The sequence below is a fragment of the Haemorhous mexicanus genome, chromosome 13, assembly GCF_027477595.1.
Source record: "Haemorhous mexicanus isolate bHaeMex1 chromosome 13, bHaeMex1.pri, whole genome shotgun sequence".
NCBI classification, from domain to species: Eukaryota; Metazoa; Chordata; class Aves; order Passeriformes; family Fringillidae; genus Haemorhous; species Haemorhous mexicanus.
This window is the reverse complement of record NC_082353.1, coordinates 5,784,992-5,808,046: the sequence shown is the minus strand read 5'-3', so window position 1 is coordinate 5,808,046 and position 23,055 is coordinate 5,784,992. Positions and strand designations below refer to the sequence as shown.

Genomic DNA, 23,055 nt, shown 5'->3' with positions numbered 1-23,055 from the left:
GCTAGTGACATTTTAAGTACATCTGCAATCTGCATTTGTTAAAAGGAAATAGCAGACATACCTACACTACATGAAAATGGTGATTTATTACAGCTTCTGTCTGGATCTATTTTTGGTTGCAGATTAGCAATTATGATACAAATACTGCCCACTTGTAGATCAGAGGCAAGTTGTTGGTACAAATGTAGAATGGATCCTCTTTTTATAATGTGGTAAATAAATTTTTTCATAAATTATTATTTTTCCAACTTGGTTGACCAGCGTCTCTTAAGAATTCTTGAACGATAGCAAAGTCATCAATATAAAAAGATTCCTTAATAATTTTTCTTTAGAAAGATTCTAATCTTCAAGAGATGAGATACATAAATGAAGCTTTTATCTCACCATCTGGAAGTTTAAAGAAAGGGCATGGTGTGGAATGCAAAGCATACTGAAAAGTTGTGCTCTTGTATGTGTTGTAGTTGCTTCAAAATTGTTTTACTGTCTTTAGCAGAGCACATCAGCCAGAAGCTGCTGGTGTGAAGAAGCTGCACGAGTTCTGAGCACATAGCTGGTATTTATTGTTAGTTCCATTTGGGAAATAAAGCTGTAAGTTATGAGCAGGATATGAGCATTTTCCCCATCTGAGGGATTAACAGGTTTAATGAATTATGGAAAGTGTGAGTTAACTTAAACTGCACTACTGAATACACTGTACTGCCTCCACAGTAACCAGGAACTCTGAACATCCACTAAGTCTTAAGAATTTCACCCTAGTTAATCTTAAATACCTTCCTCGGGTGGGTGGCTGAGGTGCCTTACTGCACTTGGGACCTTTCCTGCCTCTGCCACCCATCCAGAGGCGTGTCCATGACACACAGCCCTGGCTGTGTCCCAGGGCCTCCTGTGGCACTGGGCTGGCTTTCTAACAGGTTTTGGTTTCTCAGGGAAAGGCTGCCATTGTGCTCCCTGACATTTCTGCCGTGGTTTAACACTTTGTAGAACAGCACAAAGGGATGATGCTCCTGAGACACTTCCTCTGAGACAGGAGCTGGCAGGGCCCAGGGCTGACACCCTTCTCTGCTGCATCCTCTCTTTCAGTGCTGCCTCACCCACAGGCTTGTTTCTGTATGCAGTGGAAAAGTGCAGACTCCACTTACCCAACTCACCACAAGTAAAGTGCAAATTATAGAACTTTTTATTTTTAAGAAAAGGTGAATGTTTAATTTATTTTTATGCTGTTTGCAAATCTGTACTGCTACTTTTACTTACTTTTTCTTTTCTTTTTTTTCGCCCTTTTTTTCTTTTTTTACCCTCCAGGCAACATAGGAACTAACTAGCTCTGGTCTGTATTGTAGATGAAGGACAGAATTTCTTCAACAAGGCTGAACAACTTGCGTCCCTGTCTTAATGCTGCCGAATGCTTCTTCTGAGCTTCCTCACCCAAACTGCAGTGACTTTGTAACCCTCACACTGTGCTCTGAACCAATAAAACACAGGGAAAAGGCAACCACACGTGTCTTATGTACTGTTTCTATGTAATTTTCCTGAATAGCACTGGTAGGTGTACATGAAATTAGGAAATGGCTGAGCAGCTCCTTCTGCCAGCTGTGAGGAGGGACCAGCCTTTAAAAGCAGGTCTTGATTAATTAATTGAGTTCTGCTCTTTAGGCGGACAGGGCCGCCGGCTTGAAGGGAGGGCAGGGACAAGCCCGGTGCTGCACGAGGCGGGGCCGGAGCCCTTCCCCTTCCTTGTCTCCCGCGTAGGAGCGGCGAGACCCCGGCCCGCCTCGCTGAGGGGACTGGCGGCGAGACCTCGCTGTCCACCCCGGTGAGGGGATCGGCGGTGAGGGGACCGGCGGTGAGGCCGCCCTGCCCATCCCGTGAGGGGACCGGCGGTGAGACCGCCCTGCCCATCCCGCGAGGGGACCGGCGGTGAGGCCGCCCTGCCCATCCCGGGAGGGGACCGTCGGTGAGGGCCCCGTGCCCATCCCGTGAGGGGACCGGCGGTGAGACCGCCCTGCCCATCCCGTGAGGGGACCGGCGGTGAGGGCCCCGTGCCCATCCCGGGAGGGGACCGGCGGTGAGGCCGCCCTGCCCATCCCGTGAGGGGACCGGCGGTGAGGGCCCCGTGCCCATTCCGGGAGGGGACCGGCGGTGAGACCGCCCTGCCCATCCCGGGAGGGGACCGGCGGTGAGGGCCCTTCCCGCCGCGCTGAGGGAGCCAGCGCAGCCCTCGGGCCGCCCCCGCCCCGCTGGCGGCGTGGGGCGGGCGTGGCTGCGGTCGGTGCCAGCGACAGCCGCGGCCCTGGGTCAGGCAGGGCGGGAGGGCGACGGCCCCGGTCGGGACAGAGGGCGCGGGGCCCGCACGGACTCTCCGCGTAGGGGAGGCCCGGGATGGGGATGGCTCCGAGATGGGGAAGGCACCTCCTGCCCGCCTCGGCCTCCCCTTCTTAGGAATCGTCATTTAAACATTTAACTCTGTTAGTTAACCCTTGAACTTTCTCTCATAGGGAGGGCCACCTTTTGGAAAGAAAGAGAATTTAAAACTAAGTTTATATTTCATTTCTCTCTGAGGCTATAATTTCAGCGTGCCCCACTTCTTAGGGTAAGATATGCTAAGAATTTAGAGTGGTGTGTTTTGCTGGAGACCTTTTCTTTGTTATTTATCAAATACGCATGGAAAGCAAAGAACAAAAGAGGTAACTGGTGAAAATTGTCTGCGCCACCTCTTTCTCTCTTTCAGTTTTTGTGTAGCAATTCCTAAAGGAAAAGCCCCCCTCGATAGTCCTCCAGAGGGCACATGACCTCGGCTTGAGAAAAAGGTTACTAAGGTTTTGTTCAATATACTTCTTCAACAAAATCATAGAGGAATAATGATATAAAACTAAGAAATATTTTGCTTTTGTCTAAATTTTTCTAGCGGATGAATTCCTGGGATATTTTATAAGATCTAGGCAATCTGTGCAGAAGCAGTTAAAGTTTAGATCTGTAAAAGTAGCTTAGAAGTGTTCTGGGCTGACAGCCTTTAGGCAATCTGCTGGAAAAGTGAACCAGTGAACATAAATGCATAGGATCATGGTGCCTGTGCAAATATGATATGTGATTATCAGTTGAAGAGAAGGGGCTGCTATTTGAATTTATCAGTGAAAAATGAGATGCAGCCAAAGTGGCTCAATTTTTATTTATAAGTTTTGACAGCTGTGTGTGTTGCTAACTGATAGAAGCCTCTTTAAGCTATCGTTGATATTGCTTAAAAACCATTTGTTGTTCCCGGAAAGATACTTGGGTCAATAGTATGTAACTATTAAATTTATATTGTATGTGCCTCCAAAATGTTTTTACATACTAAATTTAGACCATAGGTACCTAGTTTGGTAGAAAAATAATCCTTGAGTACAACACTTGACTTTCAATTCCTTGTTCCATAGTAGGTCTTCTAGCATTCATGCTTATTTTTACATTTACTTTTGCCATTGTTTCCAAACTTGACTGCGTGGTGTTGAGAGGAAGTAAAAGAAGTGACAGCTTTTCTGGCTTTTTCATGTGTAAGTCACTAGATGGTGCCATTTCACTTCTCTTGAATCAGAAACTATCTTGCATATTATTTTTAGTAACAGTTGTTGGTTGTGTTTTTAAAAGAAAACAATTGGTCTTCTGAGTTCTTTTTTTTTTTTTAACTCTTGGGGTTTTTTTCGGAGACTATGCAGCTAATGTGAATCAATGATGTGAAGAGGTCATGGGGCATTTCCCATGGGGTCTTTCATAATTTTTAGGGGACGTAGCCTCCTTTTAGTCCTAATTTCCTGGCCACATTTTCCCTACCTCTTTCCCCACTGGCTGAGGTACTTGAGAGGTACAGATTCCCCAAAAAGCCTAATACCTAAACCCCTATTCTAATGTATACCCTGCCTCCACCTCATTTTTCTTCTTCCTTGCATCTCTGTCCTTTTTCTCTAAATCCAGAGATTTTGCACAGTCTTAAATGCGTAACAGTGTGTGTCAATTAGTGGAATTCCTATGGAATTTATGGTTCCCCCATTGCTTCTTTCACCTCTCTGTATCTGGCCTTATCTATCATCTGGCCCATAGTTTGTTTGCAAAGACACCTCCTGCTCATTCCTTTCAATCCCTCCTCTTTTTATTTTCCTCAGTAATTGTCTTTACAAACCTTATTTCCCACTGACTTAACTTTCTGTTCCTGGGGCCTTTTTGGTTTTGCAATTGTTTGCAGTGACATCATTTTCTGTCCTTTTGTAGCCATTTCTGGATCTGTAGGCATGGCTACTACCTGCATCCCTTTGATCACACACTGAATAAGTTGCTCCAAGCAAGGGATAATACATGGTAAAAGGTGAGAGTTCCTTCTGCACATAAGAGGAAAAAAAAAAAACAATCCTTTAACCCGACATGAAAACATGTCCCATTTCCAACCTTTCCATGTTTGGGCTGGTACATGAGCCAACTTTCTCATTCCCTTTGCTATTTGTTTACCACTTTTCCATTGTCATCTATTTGCAAATGGCCCTTTGAGTCGTTTAATTTGCCATATACTCCTCCTTCTTCTGCTAATAGATAATCTACTACCATCTGATGTTGAAATATTGCATTCCTCATCTGAGTGGATTGGTCAGCAAAATGGTCAAGAGCTGTAGCTGGCTGGTTGGTTATTATTTCAAAGGCAGCTTGTCACCTAATTGATTTAAATTATAAATGGCTTCTCTGGCACCTGATATTATTCATGAGGACTCCATGTGGCTGGTCTGTGTTGTACAATTTACTCAGATGGCCATTCATCTTTTTCCCACTTTTGGGTGCTCCTTCCAGCCAGGGCTGCATCAATTGACTGCTTTTCTCTAATTAGATCATCATATATCTTGATTCCTCACTGATTTCCCTGAACTTGTGACAGCAGAAAGAACAGTCTAATCTACACAATATATCCCTGACCAGATTGGAGGTAACCTGTGATAGGCATGTTGGCCACAAATCCAGTAATGCCCGACTTCCCAGGCAGGGATTGTCCTTAATTACCTCTGGGAGAATGTGCAAACTACCTCAACATTCTCCTAAGGGATTCTTTGGAGATATCTCAGGATCATCACCCTTTTTCCAGGACCCCTTCCTGGCTTTAACTGTGCACTGGCCCCTTCTGTGTAGGAGCAAATGTTTTACCTTGCATTACTGGAAGTGGTTTGCAAGCTTTGCTTGGTTAGCTCCTGAATGAGAATGGCCACATGTTTTCATGGGAAGGAAAAACACGTAGCCCCACTGTTAGAGGTGCAGATAAGAAGCTGCCTAGTGGAGGTCAAGGGAGGGAACTACTTTCTGTCATGGCATGCTTGGTGTGGAAGCACTTGCTCAGTTTGTACAGTGATGGAGTTGGTATCCATCTTTGAAGGTGGTCTCCTGATAGATTCAATTTGGCATGTGGTATCCACATCTCAGAGGCCTTCTTGACATTCTCATAGCACACATCTTTCAAAGAAGGTAAGCAGCCACACTGAGGCGTGGTATGCAGCTGATCTGGAAGATCAGCGAAACCTTGTCATCCTGACGTGGATGATTTGAGAGACGTTTGTCGCTTGGCTCTGCACTTGGGGTGGTTTCCAGCTGGGCTTGGTGCATTTCTTTCTTTTGTGAGTCGACGTCACCATCGTGTGGTTGTTTTCATGAGCGCTGACAGTGCCCAGGAAAAAGCCAAGCACTTTTCTGGCCCTGCCCCATTTGTGTGGGAGCAGTTTGTGGAAGAGCTCTGCTGTGGATCCTGGCTCTTGGTGACTGACAGAATGTGATCCTGCATGTACCGGCGGAAGAAGAGGAGTCATTTCATTGTTAGCTGTGCACAGCTTATAGGTTACAAAAGAAAAGGCAATTCCAGCACAGCATCTTTCTTTTGGAATGTGTTCTTGTGTGATGAGCTGTTGAACATATAACTTACACCCACTGAGCTGCATCCAGCCCTGTGGAGATGTGTGCTTTCCCTCAAGCTCTATGTACCATCTTACCCTCTCACCCTTGCACATCACAAACCCCTTCCAAACATCCAGCAGGTATTCCCAAAGGAAACAACCGACAGCAAAGAGCCAGTGCTAGCCTTCATCTTCCCTTTGCAGTCTCTAAGTTAAACAAAACACATTAGTGATTTGCACTTGCTATCTCAACTATATATACAGCATCATCACATTCTCTCAAGGTGGCAGGGTCCATCGCTAAAGAGAAGCATTTCCAGCTGCAGTTCAGACTGAGAAATGTGCCAGGAGACAAAGCATTTGCTGACCTTCTCTCTTCCCTTGAAACCTGATTTTCACAACGCAATCACTGTCAAACTCCTTCATTGTTGCCTAATTGAAGCATCTGTATCTGTCAGAGATGGAAGTGTCAGAACAAAAGGCTTTACTAAATAACCCTCTTATCCTAGCAGCCTCTAAAGTGCACACAACGTGCTGGGACTATGCACCTTCCTTCTCACATGTACAAATCAGACATTTCTGGGTCAGTTCTAGACAAAAATGTGAGGGGCAAACTGCCCAGCACTGGGTTTTGGGCTTTGAGGTTGCCAAAGCTGAGCTTTGCAGAGAACTCAGGGCATGGCATGGCCCTGGCTGTCTCCCAGAGAGGACTGGCTTCACAGTGGGGCTCAGTGTCACTGGGCACAGGGAGCTGCAGCATGTGGGTAATGAATCCCTGCTGGCCTCCTTCCCCAGGGAGTCACCCCAGGAGCAGCCATGACATTAGTGTCACCTGCACACCCAAGGACTTGGAGCAGGTGTTCCACACCACGGCTGTGGCAGGGACAGGGTCAGGCATGGACACAGAAGTGGCCATGGCCTGCCTGCACACTGTCCCTGCTGCTTCTCCTCCAGCTGCTGGAGGGGCAGGAGATCCCAACCATCCCCTCCTGCAGCCGAGGGGGCCACAGGAACACTGGGGGGCTTGTGGAAGGGAGGGGCCATTGGACACAGCCGGGCTGCACAGAACCTACAGTGTGTTGCGACCCCATGGGACCCAGGAGACCCTTGTGATGCTGTGGAACTTCACAGAACTCAGGCACTGTGACACCACAGAAACACAGGGAGCCCTGGAGACTGTGGGAAAGCTGAGGAACCTGACAGGAGCCTGGGGAGCACTGGGATCCTATGGAACGTGGTGGAACCCAGGGCCCTAGTGACACTGTGGGGCCTTTTGGGACCAGGGAGACCCTGGTGGGAGTCCACATGATCATTAATCCTAGCAGGAACCTGCTCCATGTGAGCTCTTCTCTCCAGACTTCCTCAGGTCCTGCCAGGATCCTGCTCTGGTACTGGCCTGCCAAAGGCTCATTGCTTCCTTTGGGAATGGCTCTGCTCCAGGATGGCATCCTCTGCCCTCTGCCCCTGCTACCTGGCATGGCCCACAGGTGACTGTGGAGCAGCAGGCACAGCTTCCCCCACCAGGCCCTGTGTATCATGGGCACACAGGTCTTCCTCAGTTCCCTGCAGGCTGCTCAGTCCCCAGCTTCCCAGCGTGTGCTTGACTCAAAAACCTGGAACCATGCTTTCTCCTAATCTGTTTGCTGCTGTGACCATTTCTAGGGGGATCCAGGACCAAGCAGGAATTGCCAAGGGACCATTTTTAGGGGGATCCAGGACCAAGCAGGAATTGCCAAGGGACACTGTACTGGCTAGTAGGGGCTGGGTAATGGGTCTGAAGGTGACATGGAATTGGTCACTGTGGGAAGAGGTAATGGGCTGCCGTGTGCTGCACACAAATGGTTCCATCTCCATGCCAGACTTCTGAGCTATCAGCAGTTTGTGGCCTCCATGAAAACATAATGAAGAGAGGGCAGACAATGCCAGAGAGAGAGAGGAGGAAAGAAAGAAGGGTCAGGAAGAGCAGAGACAATACAGAACACCATGCTGCTTTGGTTACAAGAATGTTGAGTGAAGCAGACAAGCTGGTCCTGGATAAGAGCAAGGAAAGGTTGTGTTTAATGTTTGTTTGGGTTTTTCTTGTTACTCACTATGTGAACCTTTTTAAATTGGACAAACATTAATTTCCCCAAGTTGAGTGTTCTTTGCCAACAATAGTATCTGCAAAGCCATGTCCCAGGGTTTATTTTGTCCTGGAAGAATTCCCATCTTATTTTCTATGCTTCTCATTCACAGAAGGTGGAGCAGGAGTGAGCAGTTGACTGTGTTTACCCCACTACAGGTATGAACCCACAAATGCACCTACACTGGCTCAATGTGTGTGGGGAGTGATGCTGTCACCAGCGTCCCCTAAAGCACCACCAGCACCCATATAAACAAGGGAGACTGGCTGATCCTTTTCTTCTTCTCTGGCTGCTCAGGACTGGAGATTGGTGCTGGACACCCAGATCCATCTCTCCCAGCCACACACCATAGGTCTGTGCAGTCTGTGCCTGCAGCTTAATCCTGATCTGTCCAGGGTCCTGCTCCAAGCCTGGGCACTCCCTGGTGCTGATCTTCTCTAGTCGGTGCCTAGCCCAGCTTGAGTTTTCCAGCCAATATCTTACCCGCAGAAACACCCATCTCGGTGGCAGCCTGTAGCAGAGCCCAAAGCAGTAGAAACAAGCAGTGTGTGCCTGGAGCTGGTAGAATGTGACCTGAAGAAACAGGCACCACCTTCCTGCGCAGATGCGTTGGTGGTATAGTGGTGAGCATAGCTGCCTTCCAAGCAGTTGACCCGGGTTCGATTCCCGGCCAACGCAGCAAAATTTTGTTGTCTTACCTGTTCCCGAATGGAAGCACAGAGGCCGCGAGCTTTGCTGTGCTGTGCCTCTGTAAACCCTGCACGACAAACCACAGTTTCTAATCTGGTCGTCTGTTCCCTGCCATGACACAATCTGAATTGGTGGACAGGTTTCTTCTCACCCCCAGTGCCCTTTCCAAGCATGCAAATGAGGATGATGAAAAAGGTTAATCCAGCATCAGCTCTTGGGGCCTTGGAGGACACTCTGCCTTCACCAGTTTTCTTTTCCTGCTGAGGTGACTCTGTTGGTACAGGTTGAGAGGGATTTTCAGGGTTGCTGCTGCAGCTGGTTGCACCTGTAAAGAGAAGCATGCTGCTGTGGCACGATGATGATGAAGACTGACAGTGCCCAGGTGGGGACCCAGGCATGAACTGTACTTCATGAGGCCAGTTATGCAGTTTGGGGGAATAGTGGGAGGAGGCCTGTTCTTTATAAAATGTCTCGGTGTAACATTGGGGTGAAATTGCTCTCCATCCTCCACCTTTTCCATCTGTGCAGTGCCAGCTTTGACAAATAACAAATGCTTTGTCATTCCCCTTCAGAGGGGATGCTAGTACACACAATGCCTGTGTTCATAACACACAGTAATTTCTTATGTAGGACTCTTTCTTGAATACAAACTGTGGTACATGTGGGAATTTCCTTTGGAATGACCTGGTTAACAATCATGACTGCATGTCTCAGGTACCCGAGGGCTGCTGTTCTTATTGGGGCTGCTTGCAATTTAGATACTCCCTCACTTTCCTAGGACTTAGGTGAGGCTGACCAGCCTGTAGCTCTCTGGGGCTCTTACCCTTTTCAAAGACAGGAGTCTTTTGCCTTGTTTTAGTCCTCAGGCATCTCTCCCAGCCACCACGATCGTTCAAAATATTGAAAACGGCCTGACAATGACATCAGCATGTACTGTCAGCACTCATGGGTTCATGGGCAGGTTCATGGACAGGAGGATTGGAATGAGATAACCTTTAAGGCCCCTTCCAACACAACCAGTCCATGCTTCTTTGATTCTATGAGCTATGTATGTCTGTTATTCCCTGAGCTGATATTTTTTTCACCAAGGATGCACCATCATTACCCCAGGGTCCCTCTGATCTCTCAGGCCTGGGATTCCTGAGGCTTGGTTTGCTAGTGAAGACCAAGGCAAAGGAATCATTCAGTGTATCAACCTCTTCCATGTCCTGCCTCATCAAGTTCTCCAGCTCACTCACCAATGGGTTGTGTGTGCCTTTTGTCATGTGGGTACTTACAGAAACCCTCCTTGCTGTCTTTGACATCCCTGACCAGATTCAATTCCATTTCAGCTTTGGCTATCATAACTGCATTTCTGCATGCTCAGGCAGAGCATGAAGATTTGAATAATAATAATTCTTAATTAGCCCATGCACTTTTGTCCTGTAAACCGCCAGCCAGATGCTTTAGGGAATATATCTGTATGGCCAATCTAAACAGTTCCACCCACACCCAGGCGTGCACATACACGCCCCACACACTGCAGGAATCCTCTGAAGAGAAAGCAGAGGCCAGGAGCCCTGAAGGCTCAGGGGAGGATGATGGAGCAATGGTTCACAGATATTGCAAAAAAACCCCCAAATTATCTCAATATGAAAAGGAGCTTCAGGTGTTCATTGTTTTATTTTGACAAAAGAGCAAAAACTAGAACAACCAGTTGTACTTATAGAAGTGCAGAACTCGAGCAAGGGTGAGCACATGGGTGACATCCTCAGCTTCTCCTCAGAATGAATCACATCACAGTGCTGACAGCACATCCTCTTCTTGTGCCTGAGTCCTGCTGCCACAGGGCTGCTGTGAACACAGTGGTGCTGTCCACAGCAGACACAAGGTGTGTGATGGGCTGAGTTACCCCAGTCCTGGGCTTTATGTTCTCATCTAGGTTTTTTCCCAAAATATTTATATCTCCCACTGACAGCAGTTTGGGAAACCATGCTCCTGAATTTGCAAGAAATTTCTGGAAAAATCCACCCACCCAGCTTCTTATATGTTCCCCATAAGACGCTTGCCTGGTTTCCTAAAATCTGATGGATGGGTGGTTGTATACCACAGGTGAATGGTGGCTCCTACCAGGCGAGCCAAAAAGCAGAAGATACCAGATGGGCTTTGTCTCTGTTCTGCTTTCAGCAGCACAGGGCAGACTTGTTGTAGCAGGGCTTCCCTGATGTGGTAATAATTAGCATTGACTCCATGATTCCAGAAGGCTGATCAATCATTTTATTATACTGTACTTATTAAGAAACTCATCACCCTTACAGACAGTCTGATACAGTTCGACCTACTTGGCCCTTTAAGTAAAACACCATCACCAGTGGCCAATCAAGAAACCACCCTTTGGTAAACAAACCTCCATAACACATTCCACATGTTCACAACAACAGGTGCAGCAAGTGAAGATAAGAATTGTTTCTCATTCTTTTCTCTGATCTTCTCACAGCCTTTCCAGGACAATGCCTGGGAAAGTTGTGCCTGTTGCTCTCTGTGACCACAGAGTGGCTGCCGCAGGGACTTAGCCTGTGGTTCCCGGGAGGAGGTGAAAGCTCTAACAGCAAGAGGGGCATCACAGTGTGTTAATTCGGTGTCCTCCGTTTCGGGGCTAACGGGGTGTTCCTATCACCCCCCGCATGCTGTTAATGCTGCTGAATTTGCCGGACACGTTGGAATTACAGGTAACAATATGTACTTATAAGGCAAAAGCCCGGCAGTTAGCAGAGTGGCGCAGCGGAAGCGTGCTGGGCCCATAACCCAGAGGTCGATGGATCGAAACCATCCTCTGCTAAAGATTTTTTTGGTCGTCTTTTTCCAGGAGGCGGAGCCATCACCGGGCCACTAGGCTGCGGCGCCGGCACCGAACTAAGAGGGCCGGTTAGCTCAGTTGGTTAGAGCGTGGTGCTAATAACGCCAAGGTCGCGGGTTCGATCCCCGTACGGGCCACTCCAGCTTTTTCCGAGGATTTTTCTTCCCGTTTAGACCTCCCTTTTTTGGCAATGATGGTGCAGGGAAACAGTGTGGGAAAACAGAGATCCTCCCTGTGCTGCTCAGCGCTGGCGGATGGTCCACTGGGAGAACTTCTAGGCTCTCCCCCTCTTTTCCCTACTCCTCCTTTTGGAGGTGTTCATTCCAGCTAAGGATAAACTGCACCGGGTGCTCACGGCAGGTGCATCATCTCCAGCAGCCCTCAGACCTGGCACTGACCTCAGCTGGGCCATGGCTGGATTCAGGTGTGCAACACTAATCATGGCACCTGCTGCTGCTGTGGAGGGGCTGAAGGTCAGACCTCGGCCAGCAAGGTTTACTGTGGCCATCTGATGACTGATAAGGAATCAGCTGGGGTTCAAATGGAGCCTTGGTGGGCAGGAAGGGCAGGGGAGTCAGTTGTCCTGAGAGGACTGCTGGGGTCTCCCCGCTGTGTCAGGATGCTGCCCAAGGTCACTCTGTGAGATTGAGAGCCCTCAGTTTGTTGGGTGAGTGTTTGCACATTCCGTGTTACCCTTCTAAAATCTTGAGAATTCTGAAGTCACTCAGGTAGTACAAATTCCACTTGACATGACCCATCTCTGTGCAAATATTGACAGAGCTTTAATTAGTTTGATTTGCTTATCTGCTTTAACTGCCTTATAAGGCAAATCTCATAAAATTATCTCTGGATTTTATAAGCCTCCTTGGCAATGCTACAGTCAACGTTGCCCATTTAAATGGTGAATTGTCAGAAACCAGGTTTGCACAGGAAGTGCATCAGTGTCCTGCCTAAGGACCCTAGGAGTGACAAACGTCCATGTCCCCCACTTTCAGCCACCAGCAAGGCTCAGTATGTAACCTCAGGAGGTACAGGCTGTGTCTGTAATCCCAGACTGGGCATTAGATGCCACCCATCATATCCTTATCCCTCTATTTTCCCACATTTATGGCTCTCCAAAACCACCTTGGTCCCTCTTTTCCCCACTTTTCATTCCTCCCCTGAACATCCCATAAGTCACAGTCTGAAATTGCTCTTTCTTTTATCCCACACTGCGACCTTTGCCCCTAGTGAGGGACCAGATGTGACCTGCAGAGTGGCCCCATTCACCCTCTGAGCCCTACAAGAGCCCTGGGAGCAACGGGGACAGGGAATCCCTGGCACTGGGGAGGTTCCCAGGGCTACTCCACCTCCTCCTATTTGTCTTCATTCTGGGAGATAAGCTCTTAACCACACAACCTAATGCTGTCTAATGGGGTAGGAGGATTCCCTGCAGCCCTGGCTGACCCTAACACCCCTCAAACACCCCACATCCTGCCCTGTCCCTTCCAGCGTCCCTGGCAACCTCAGGGGATCTACAGCCCCAGGATATAGAGATGAAGTGCCACAGAGGGCAGCCCCTGCCCCAGGGTGCTACACACCAGCCAAGAACCAACTCCCTGCAGCTCCCAGGAGCACCTCCAGCCCTGCAGAGCCTGGAGAGAACAAGGCTGAGGGTACCAGAGGGGTTGAACATGGGGTTTAGGGGGGTGACAGGGGCCAGGAAAGTGGCTCCAAGAAAGGGTGTCAGGGCTGTAGCTGCAGCTCAGGCATGGGATGCAGCCCTGGGTTCTCGGGAACACTCTTGAGCATTGATATTCTAGAATATCAACCTTCTTCCTTGGGTGCCACTTCCCTCCAGGGCTTGATCCCATGGGACTGTATCAAGCAGGAGAGGCCAAAGTCTGCTCTCCTGATGCCCAGCATTGTGATCATAACTTGTGCCTGGCTACCTCCCCTAGGGGTCTGAACTCCACCTCAGTTTTACCAAGGGGAGCAGCTGCACTTTGTTATTTGATCAGAGTAGGAGAAACCCAGACCTAGCAAATCTCATTTTAGCACTGGTTGAAGCAGGTCTGTGAGAGGGAGATCTTGAGTTAAGGAATCACCATCTAACTCCCATAGAATGGGAACATTCTCCTAGTTAGGGACATGGAATTCATCAGCAGCCCCTGAGCTCCCAGAGCCATTAGGAGGCACCCTAGTGCCTGGAGACTCTCTGGACACATGCCTGGTAACACTTGAGCTCCAAGAAACCCACTCACCTGTTATAGGTACTTGTATGTGTCTTGGCCTAAGCTGTTCCCTCCCTTATCCGGCACAACCTCCTTGTTTGACCTGGCTCCTGAGGCAAAGGGGGCTGTAATGCTTTGTAAATGAATAATCACATCAGCACCACTGGGAGGACTGAATGTGGGATTATGTTTGGGAGAGAGCAATATGGTTTCAGATAGAGGTGCTGGAATGCTGTAAACAGGCACATGGGGAAACAGGAAAGGCCAAATGCAGGAGCATTTCCAAGCAGCCTGCATGGCCAAAGGAAGTTTTGGAAATAGGAACCAACAGATCTGTTCCCTGTATTACAAATCGTGGTTTTAGTTTAATATATACAACACAAGCAGCTTTAACACAAGCACAATTTACAATCATTGTCCAGCATCAAAACCCACGTTCTAAGGCCTTTTTTAGGTACTGTTGGCTCCCCCGCTGCTCTTCCCAGAGGTTCCTGCCTTCTGCACGCGGCTGGTGCTCGGCTGCCGGGGCATCCTCTGGGCAGATCCTTCCCGGCTGCTTCTTTCGGCCAGAATCTGTGACCCACCGACAGCAGAGCTGCTTTTATTCCTCCCTGAATAAACAAATACATCCATGAGTTTTCACATCCCAGCCCAAGCATCACCACACAGCATTGCCTCAGGAACCATGCAGGAGGCAAAATTCCATTAGATCTCACAAACATCTTCAGCATCGAGTGCAGAAAGCAAATTGGTCAATTCAGCCCGACAGGTATTGGTGCCACTAAGCCCAAAGAAGTTACAGTAGAAGCATTTGTAATTTTCATGAGGTTTAATCTACAAAGTAACCAGCCACTTTGCTCCAGTCATTGCACACAGGAACAGCAGCACAGCAAACAGCACTGCTGGAACACCAAGAGTTTCCACCACCTTGAGCTGGGATAAGTGAAAGGATATGCCAGTGTCCACTGGTGTCTGAGACTGCTGCACATCATCAGATCACACACACCTCTCTCCATATCACTTCTGTCACTCAATGAGCAGATTTGGATTTCCTATCATTTTCTGGGGTTCTCAGGAACTCAGACTTCTACACAGGATTTCAGATGTTCTTTCTGAGTTCAGGAGGTGAGAGTTCCCCTCCTGGAGGTACAACTGACGGGCTCTAGAGGCAGAGTGGGAGCAGGGAGCATAAAGGGTATAAAGGTAGAAACTGAGGGAGGCAAGGGGCAACAGGATCCTGTCAGAGGAGAGAGTGACAGACTCACTGCTGCTGACACAAGTGTCAGGAGGGGATGAGGGACACTGACTTTTCCTGCCACTCCCTCAGGTGAGAAGTAGGACTCACTTTAGGAAAGAGAATAAAAGGAACATGATGTACAGCGTTTACTAAAGATGGCAACCTCCACGAAGCATCATAAAAATGAGTAATAGCAATGAGGAAACAAAACAGGAACACAGAGGGCTGTAGTTACATGCAAGCAAGTAAAATGAAGAGTGACATTTTGGCAACTATTCACAGTGCAACCTGCACAATATCAATGGCTGCACTACACTCTAGAGTCTCCATGGGCATGATCTTGGGTCATCTGTGCTATGGACAGTCCACAGTTACTCACCAGACCATCCTGTCTCCTTGGAGCAGCTGTCTGGGAGCTAGACTCACATCAATACTATCAGTTAACACCTTGATGCACCAGAAAGACAACCTAAGAACTTCCAAGCAGGAGCAGATGGCCATTATTAATCCATAAAATTTGGGTGGCACAAAAATCCATTCACTTATCCTAGCCAAGTCAGGTGCTCTTGGTAAACTCTCTTCTTGTCAAGCAGGGCAGTTTTGTGCCAGCAGCCACCATCCCAGGTCAGCCAACCAGCCTTGCCAGCTGTGCTGTAGCTCAGGCACCTTAAGCAGCTTCACTAAAGCAAGTTCTGCTGATGAAAACAAACACACTGTGCAAAGGTAAGATGTGATCTCACAGTATTTGAGAGAAAAGTGGCAGGAGAAATAAAAGCATTATTCACCATGGTGCTTTTAGCAATCCTGGACATGTCCCCACTGTCCTCCCCCTTCTCACATGCACCTGTCTGCTGAGAGGGCAGGTCCTGCACCCACCTACAACTCCAGCTGTGTGCACACACACACTGGTACCCTAAAGCACCCCTGGAGTCAGGCCCTCGGTGTTCTGACCCGGCCAAAACAACTCAGGGAGAAAGAGTCATTTGACTGAAGAGAAGCTGGGCTCAAAGCACATGCCCTCCATCCCCCTAGCCTTGGAATCACAGTAAAACAAACCAGTTAAACTGCATAAATACCCAGAATACTTTGGGAAGCAGCCTGTGCAGACCCATGTACCAGACAAGGACAGCTTCTGAAGTGTGCAGGGACAGGCATGGTTTGTGCTTCTCTCAGTTACACTATCAGAGATAACAGATTCAATTACCACAAACACAAAAGCAGCTCAGTGAACATAAACTCTCTGTAATTCAAGTACTACAGAGGAACAAAAGGATTTCACTGATATTTTCCTTGGTGACTGTCATGGTTTGACACTGGACAGATGGTAGGCACCCACAAAAGCCATTCACTCACCCTCCCATGTTACACCCATGCAGTGTCCCTCACTTTTACTTGAGAGCTCTGCTGAGTCTGATTTTTTGAGTGTTTCTTTGGCAGGGTGGGGGAAAAAATGAATTGTCACTCAGAGTTATAATTCAAACTCATATCTCATTATAGTGCAACAAAACCACACGACACATCTGGCATTTACAGTATTCCTCTAAATCCTTTTTCTTCTATCAGGTCTTGCCTTGCAGAGCATGAAAAAGAGGAAAAAAAAAAAAAAGCTTGATAATCAGCCTGAAAAGACATATTGAAAAAATTATGCCAGTGCAGCATTTAGCTCAATGTCCAGCAGAGAGGAAAGCTCAGAGCCTCAGGTAGCCCTGCAAACCTCCTGCAGGAAAAGCATAACAGGAGAGAGACCTCCATGGCCACCCATTCTTCTGGGACTAGAGCCACAGCAAGTTGTGAGTATTCCAGCCTAGACTTTTTGCAATTTATTCCTGGGATAAGGAAGAACAAATAAAAGCTGTTTGTCTGCTGTTTCTGCTGAAGTAGAGAAGACTCTTCACTACCCATCACCTGTATTTTGAGAGGTTCAACATTTATTAATACCTCCTGGGAGAGGAAAGGTACAGGAACTTTTAACCAAGGCAATTTCAGCCATCCCAGAAAGCACAGTACAGCTGAGAATTTTTTTGTCCATTCTAAAATAACTGACATAATGATAATTTCTGTATTAGAGGTCTATAAATTGAAGCTAGTTGGTTGCCTACAATACAGAAAAAATATTCATTTTGAAATGCGAGCCTGGGGGAAGGCAGAGGAACAGCAACAACTTCACATCAGGAATGCTCTGTAAACAGAACTTGTCCCATGCATTTACCATGCCCATCATTAGACAAAACATGAATCAAGGCCTCTCATCCAAAAGGTTTAAACTCTATTGTTTATGGCAGGGAAAGCTGGGGGGAGTGAGAGTTGCAGGGTAAGATCCAGAAGGCAACCTAACTGCTCCTCAGTGACTGCAGGAAATCCAATCACTGGAGGGGTATTGATGGAGAGCTGGAAAAAACCCGAGTATGAGCAATTAAGTAAGAAAACCATGATCAGGATTCTCTAAGCCCTTTAATTAGTCCTATATAAGTCACCAATAGGTCATTCTACAGATTTTTTTTCAGAGAAGACATGCAGACCACAAAGTGTCTGGGAATATTTTCAGGTGCAAGGCACACATCACCACCACTCAGACCCCATGGGGATATTTAATTTACAATTAAAGCATAATAGCCAGTATAACCCACAGGAAAATTCACTGCATGATGTATAAACCCCAGATTAAATAAATGTAAGATAAATCCTTTGCATAACCAAGGGGATTCCCTCTGCCATATTAGAGCCTTACACAGAATTCTCTTTGTCAGCATTATCCTCATCTCTTTAATGCAGAAGTCTACACTACAAATCCCACATCAAGCTGAACTCTGAGATAACTCGAGGCTGAGTGGAAGAGTAATGCAAAGCAGCTGGCATGGCCAGCCAGCAGCACCCAAGAGTGCTGACAGTCACCACTCCAAAAGGCTGCTCACAGCTAAAGACAGACTGCACAAAGGGAAAGAAACAAGTGAGAAAAAGGGATAAACAGGGAAGGATAAAAACCCACAAAGATGGCAAGCAGAACACACAAGAAGGACAAAGTTAGCAACAAGCTGTGTTATACACTGAGGAATATTTATGAAACAACTGAACAGCAACACTTACAATTCTGAGGCCTTGACTGTATCTAAGTATTTACAGAGGAATTAAGTAGTTAAAAATGCAGGGGCAGAAAAGGATTTATGATTGTCCACAGCATATTTTTCCACACAGACCACAAAAACTCACCGTGAGTACCTCTGACAGAGCCCATGGCTGGTGATGGGCTCAGTGTTTTTTCCAGCAGGCACTGGAGTTTGTGAGAGTTTCCCTGGGCAGGAGAGCATTCTGACCCCTGCTATGCACAGCTCCTTTCTTCCTGTGCCAATTAGCTCCTTGCAGCCCTAAAATCCACACACCAAGTGATAGCCCCACAAAGGAGGCGGTTTTGAAAAGCAAGCTCATGTTAACAACACATTCAGAAGAGAAATTAGCTGGGGCAAAGCTTTGGGAGGTAATTTTATGGGAAGACACTCTCTGGGGAAATGGGGAATGTGAAAAAAGAGGCTGGAGTGCAAAGAGGGAGAGAAGCATCAAAAACTATTCATCAGCCTAAAAAAAGAGCAGGGCATTGACACATGCACGTCTATAGAGAGGTAGAAAACTGCAGGGGAATCAGCAGGGACTTGAGGGTTGGCTGATGGAAACAGAAAGCACAGAAATATGTGAGAAAATGGGTTACTTAATTACACATATGTCTAGTCTAGGCCAAATTCATCGCTGTCCTTAACCCTCCCTCTCACACACACAGAAAGGACACCGGGGAAATTATTTTTATTTCAATCCAGCACTTTCCCTCCCAAATGAAATGCTGAGGGACCCATTTTGAATGTAGCTTGAATTAAGCTGCATCCAGCTAAATATGCCAGATGGATGCTGCAATACCCACACAGAGCAATTTGCAGGCAGCTGTCATGGATTCAGTTACCAGCCAGCACAGAAGGCCATGGCTGTGCTCTGTGGGAAAATACAGAGCTACTAATTTCAGACTTCCTGATGCTTCATCAGCACAAAAGCTGAAATAACTACAGGGCATCCTCCAGCACCAACAGTGTTGATCAGAACTGCTGCATCAGCCTTATTTTAGCTGTTTCTAAAAGCTTCCTGCACCATGATGTGCTGGGAAGCCTCAGCCAGATCTCATTCCTGATACAACTGGAGGAGAGCAGGCTTGGGTGGGACCAGGATTGCTTGAGCCACTTGTCTGCCTCCTGATGGGAGGGAGTGCAGGGCTGAGCTGAAAGGCACCAAGCAGCTGGAGAAGCTGGCACAGGACAATCACTGCTCTTGTCACAAGCCCGGAGCTTGGGCTGTAACCATACAAACAAGTCCCAGCAATGCAGAAGAGGCATCTCCCCTAGCAAATGCCCGGTCCTGCAAGAAAGCTGCACCATCCTCTCCTTGAAGGAAGCAGCATCTTCCAACAAGAGATTGCAGAGCCAACAGCAGGCAGCACTTAGGTTCCCCCTCTTTACAGCAGCTCCTAAAGGGAAAGGAGGCAAGGCAAGGCAAACCCAACAGTCCTGCAGAACAGATCCAGCCCAGAGGCCACCCCCAGACACCCCACTGGCACTTACCCAACTCCAGAAGGATGCACTTAGACTGTGCCCAGAATGAGAAAGCTCAGTGAAAGAGAAGTGATTATTTTTCAAGTTGAAGGATGGTAAGTTTAGATAAGCATTAAGTTTAGATAAGCAAGAAATTCTTCTCTAGGAGGGTTGTGGGGCCCTGGAACCTGGAACTGCCCAGAGCAGCTGTGGCTGCCCCATCCCTGGCAGTGTCCAAGGCCAGGCTGGATGGGGCTTGGAGCAACCTGGGATAGTGGAAGGTGCCCCTGACCATGGCAGGGAGTGGTATGAGATGAGCTTTAAGGTCCCTTCCAACCCGAACCATTCTCTGATTCTGTCATCCTTACAAGGAGGACTGGACAAAAATCATCCTTTATCCTACCAGGATCTTACCAGCACTTCTTACACTCACAGAAATGAAAACACAGGCCTTAAGTTGTGATAAGCCACTACTGAGCTTAAATGCTGCCTAAAGCATTTTCTGAGCATTAGCTCTTCAGTGACAATTTTATTCACAAAGAAATTAGCTGATGTCAGTGGGTGCTATGTGACAGCAAAGTCACCTGGGTTGGCAGAAACTAAAGAGAGAAATTTCATTCCAAGTGAGTTTGGGCTCTAATTTAACACAAGCTTACAGAAAACAACAAACCTGACACAGCTGGGAAGACCAAGCCTTCTGACAAGGTATAGAAGTGCTGTCCATTGCAATTTAGTCAAGGATGAATGTGAAAAGAAAGAGGAGGCCCAAGTGCCTCTTCATCACCATTACCAAGCAACAGCTTGCAAAGAGGGCAAATCCAAGCTTAGCATTTAATGTTTGCCTACATCTGCAGCAAAACTGTGGCTTGATGGGCACAATCTTTCTGTTTCAGCAATTCCAGTGCATTCAGTTGCACCAAGGACATATTTTAACCTCGGGAAATAAGGCAGCAATTGGCCAAACTGGCCAGTGAAAGCCAAACTAATACCAGAAATATTTACCACAAACACCACAAGAGAAATGAACTTTTCCACTGTGAATCCAGGCTTAGTGACAGCAGACTGATTTTAGTTACCTATTTTTAAACCTTTTGGAAGTAATCCACAGAGGTGGTGAGCCAATAGTCACTTCAGGGAGTAAACAGAAATTTTATTACAACTGGTTAGAAATAAAATAAAATTTTTTATATATATATATATATATGGCACAAGTTCAGGGCTATGGTTGTTGCTGTCCATTAGAGTATTAAGGACAGATAAATGCATTCAAAAGCAGTAACTGCTTTAGCTGACAGCCTTCTACTTCATCTTCCCACACAAATACCATCTCTTGAGGATGGAAACCGCTGGATGAGTGTTAGAAGCCACCACGCACATGGGCATAAAGGAAGCAACACAGCTTTCCTCCTTTTTCGGGGATTCCTCATGGCCCGGAAACTTTAACTTTTGAGTTATATACAAGCAAAGCAGTATAATAATACCGTAGATTAAAGTGGGTTTTTTCCTGTTAACGGCTGGGCGAGCAGAGTCAGGAGGCTACAAAACGCAGCACAAGTACTGCAGCAACCTCTCCCCAAAACCGACGAACATTAAGACAAATGGGGCTCGAGCAGGGGCTCACCCGACCGGACCCCTCGGGCTGAGCCGCCGCCGGGGCTCACACGGAGCGGGCCCCTCGGGCTGAGCCGCCCCCGGGGCTCACACGGAGCGGGCCCCTCGGGCTGAGCCGCCCCCGGGGCTCACACGGAGCGGGCCCCTCGGGCTGAGCCGCCCCCGGGGCTCGGCCGAGCGGCCTGCGGGCCCCTTCCCGCGGCGGCCCGGGCGCGGGGCAGCGCCAGGCGCACTCCGGGCCGCGGCGGCCGCAGCGCGGGCCCGGGGGCCGGCGGGCTCCGGCCGTGCTCGGAGGGCTCTGCCCGGGAACTCCCCGGGGAAGAGCCTCGCCCGCCCCGCTCCGCTCCCACCCGCCGCGTACCTCGGCTGTCGGCGGGGATCGGCGGCGGCGCGGCGGGGCCGCTCTCGGCTGCGGGCGGGAGCCGCTGTCCGGCGCACATCGACTTCAGCACCTGGAACACGGCAAGCGGCGCCACGTTCATGCGCAGCAGGTCCAGCAGCACCCTGTGGGGGACACCGGCACCGGCGGCACCCGTCAGAGGGGGCTCCGGTGTCACCGGCGGCTCCTCCGGGGGCGCCCTCACCGCTCACCGGAACACCTCCGGATCCAGGCCGCTGCCCGCCGCCTGCGCCAGTTCGAACAGCTCCGTCTCCTCCGCGCTCAGCAGCTGCTTCCGCCGCAGCCGCGTCTCCGCCATTCCCGCCGGCCCCTCCGACATGGCTGCGCGGCCACGCCCCCGCCCGGGCCGCCTCACACCAGGCCCCGCCCCTACACGGTTCGACCGCAGCCCCGCCCCTCAGCGGCCCCGCCCCCGCTTGCCCGGCCCTGCTGCCCCCGGCGCGGCCGGCAGGCGGCGCTCCAGCCGCGGGCCCCTGCCGGGCACGGCCGCAGCGCCCGCGTGGGGACGGTGAGGGGGGGAGGTGTGAGGGTGTGCGCTGTGCAGGGTCTCGTACCCGCCCCGCTGCCCTCCGCTCCCGCCTTTGGGGCCTCTCCGCTCCCGAGCGGGCCCGACCCAGCGGGGCCGCTGAGCGCGCCAAGGGCCGTGCGGCAGTTCCGGGGGCGGAGATGCTGTGGGGACCCGCGGAGCCACACCGAACCCGCGTTCTGCCCCAGCTGTGCCCCGGGCCCGGCGGCAGCTCCCCCGAAGGCGCTGCAGCCCCCGAGCTCAGAGAGCATCTGGGGTTGCATGGGGAGAAAACGGGAAACAGCGGTCTTGAGTCGCACCGCGGCGAAGCGCCGGCAAACTGGGATTGAAATTCCTCTATCTAAATGGAAATGAGCTGTTGTCACCAGGGAGGGATGGTTCGTGGCCGCTGCCCGGCCCAGCACACACAGGCCCCGGAGCTGCGCTGTTAATGGAGAGCAGAGGGGTCACTGTGTCCCGCCCTCACTGCTGTGACAAACCCCATCCCACCCCCACACCAAGCCACAGGAGACAGATGCTCCCACTCCACACCCCAAGCAACCTGTGAGTCCGTCAGAAGGTGACCCGACCTTGTGCCCCCATGGCCCTGCTGACAGACAGACATTTACTGCAGATGCCAAGACAGGAGTGACATGGACTATGATAAAAGAAGGATCTTGCTCTGTATGGCCCCAAGCAGGACCAGCCCAGAAAGAACAATTATGGCTGTGTTTTGAGTGGGAAGCAGCTGCTGCCAGCATGAGTTACTGTGCTGTGTTAAAGGGATGTCTCTGAGCAGCTCCAGCACTGCTCCCCACCTCAGCCTTGGGATGCCCCCACTAATGTTAATAGCAAGATGCTGGTAGTGTGGAATCATCATCATGGAATCCTAGGTTTGGGTCAGAAGTTCATCTAGTCCAGCCTCCTACTGTGAGCAGGGACATCTTCAATTGGATCAGGCTGCTCCAAGACCTGGCCTTGAAT

At 49.2% G+C, this 23,055-nt stretch overlaps 2 protein-coding genes and 3 non-coding genes across 6 annotated transcripts in view; 4 read left to right on the top strand and 1 right to left on the bottom strand.

The window, feature by feature from the left end:
* The window catches only part of RAB8B (RAB8B, member RAS oncogene family), a 29,862-nt gene extending 28,370 nt beyond the window's left edge, over positions 1 to 1,492 (top strand). The window contains exon 9 of one of the 2 annotated variants that reach the window (XR_009488092.1): positions 1,338 to 1,492. The gene's annotated coding sequence lies outside the window, so the exon portion shown is untranslated. Of the gene's footprint in view, positions 1 to 1,299 lie in introns of both variants that reach the window. The other variant, XR_009488093.1, reaches the window with a different exon arrangement.
* Positions 1,493 to 8,620: 7,128 nt separating this feature from the next.
* TRNAG-UCC (transfer RNA glycine (anticodon UCC)) lies at positions 8,621 to 8,692 on the top strand. The gene has a single exon. It is a non-coding gene; the product is annotated as a tRNA-Gly (tRNA).
* Positions 8,693 to 11,450: 2,758 nt separating this feature from the next.
* TRNAM-CAU (transfer RNA methionine (anticodon CAU)) lies at positions 11,451 to 11,522 on the top strand. The gene has a single exon. It is a non-coding gene; the product is annotated as a tRNA-Met (tRNA).
* An 81-nt stretch (positions 11,523 to 11,603) lies between these two features.
* Positions 11,604 to 11,677, top strand: TRNAI-AAU (transfer RNA isoleucine (anticodon AAU)). Its single transcript has one exon. It is a non-coding gene; the product is annotated as a tRNA-Ile (tRNA).
* Positions 11,678 to 14,089: 2,412 nt separating this feature from the next.
* Positions 14,090 to 22,343, bottom strand: LOC132333389 (mitotic-spindle organizing protein 2B-like). Its single transcript, XM_059858434.1, has 4 exons — positions 22,121 to 22,343; positions 21,758 to 21,962; positions 21,528 to 21,670; positions 14,090 to 14,364 (listed from the first exon to the last, which is right to left on the bottom strand). Exons 1-4 carry the CDS (start codon positions 22,341 to 22,343, stop codon positions 14,204 to 14,206), a joined length of 732 nt encoding a protein of 243 aa, XP_059714417.1. The 3' UTR covers positions 14,090 to 14,203.
* Positions 22,344 to 23,055: the final 712 nt, after the last annotated feature.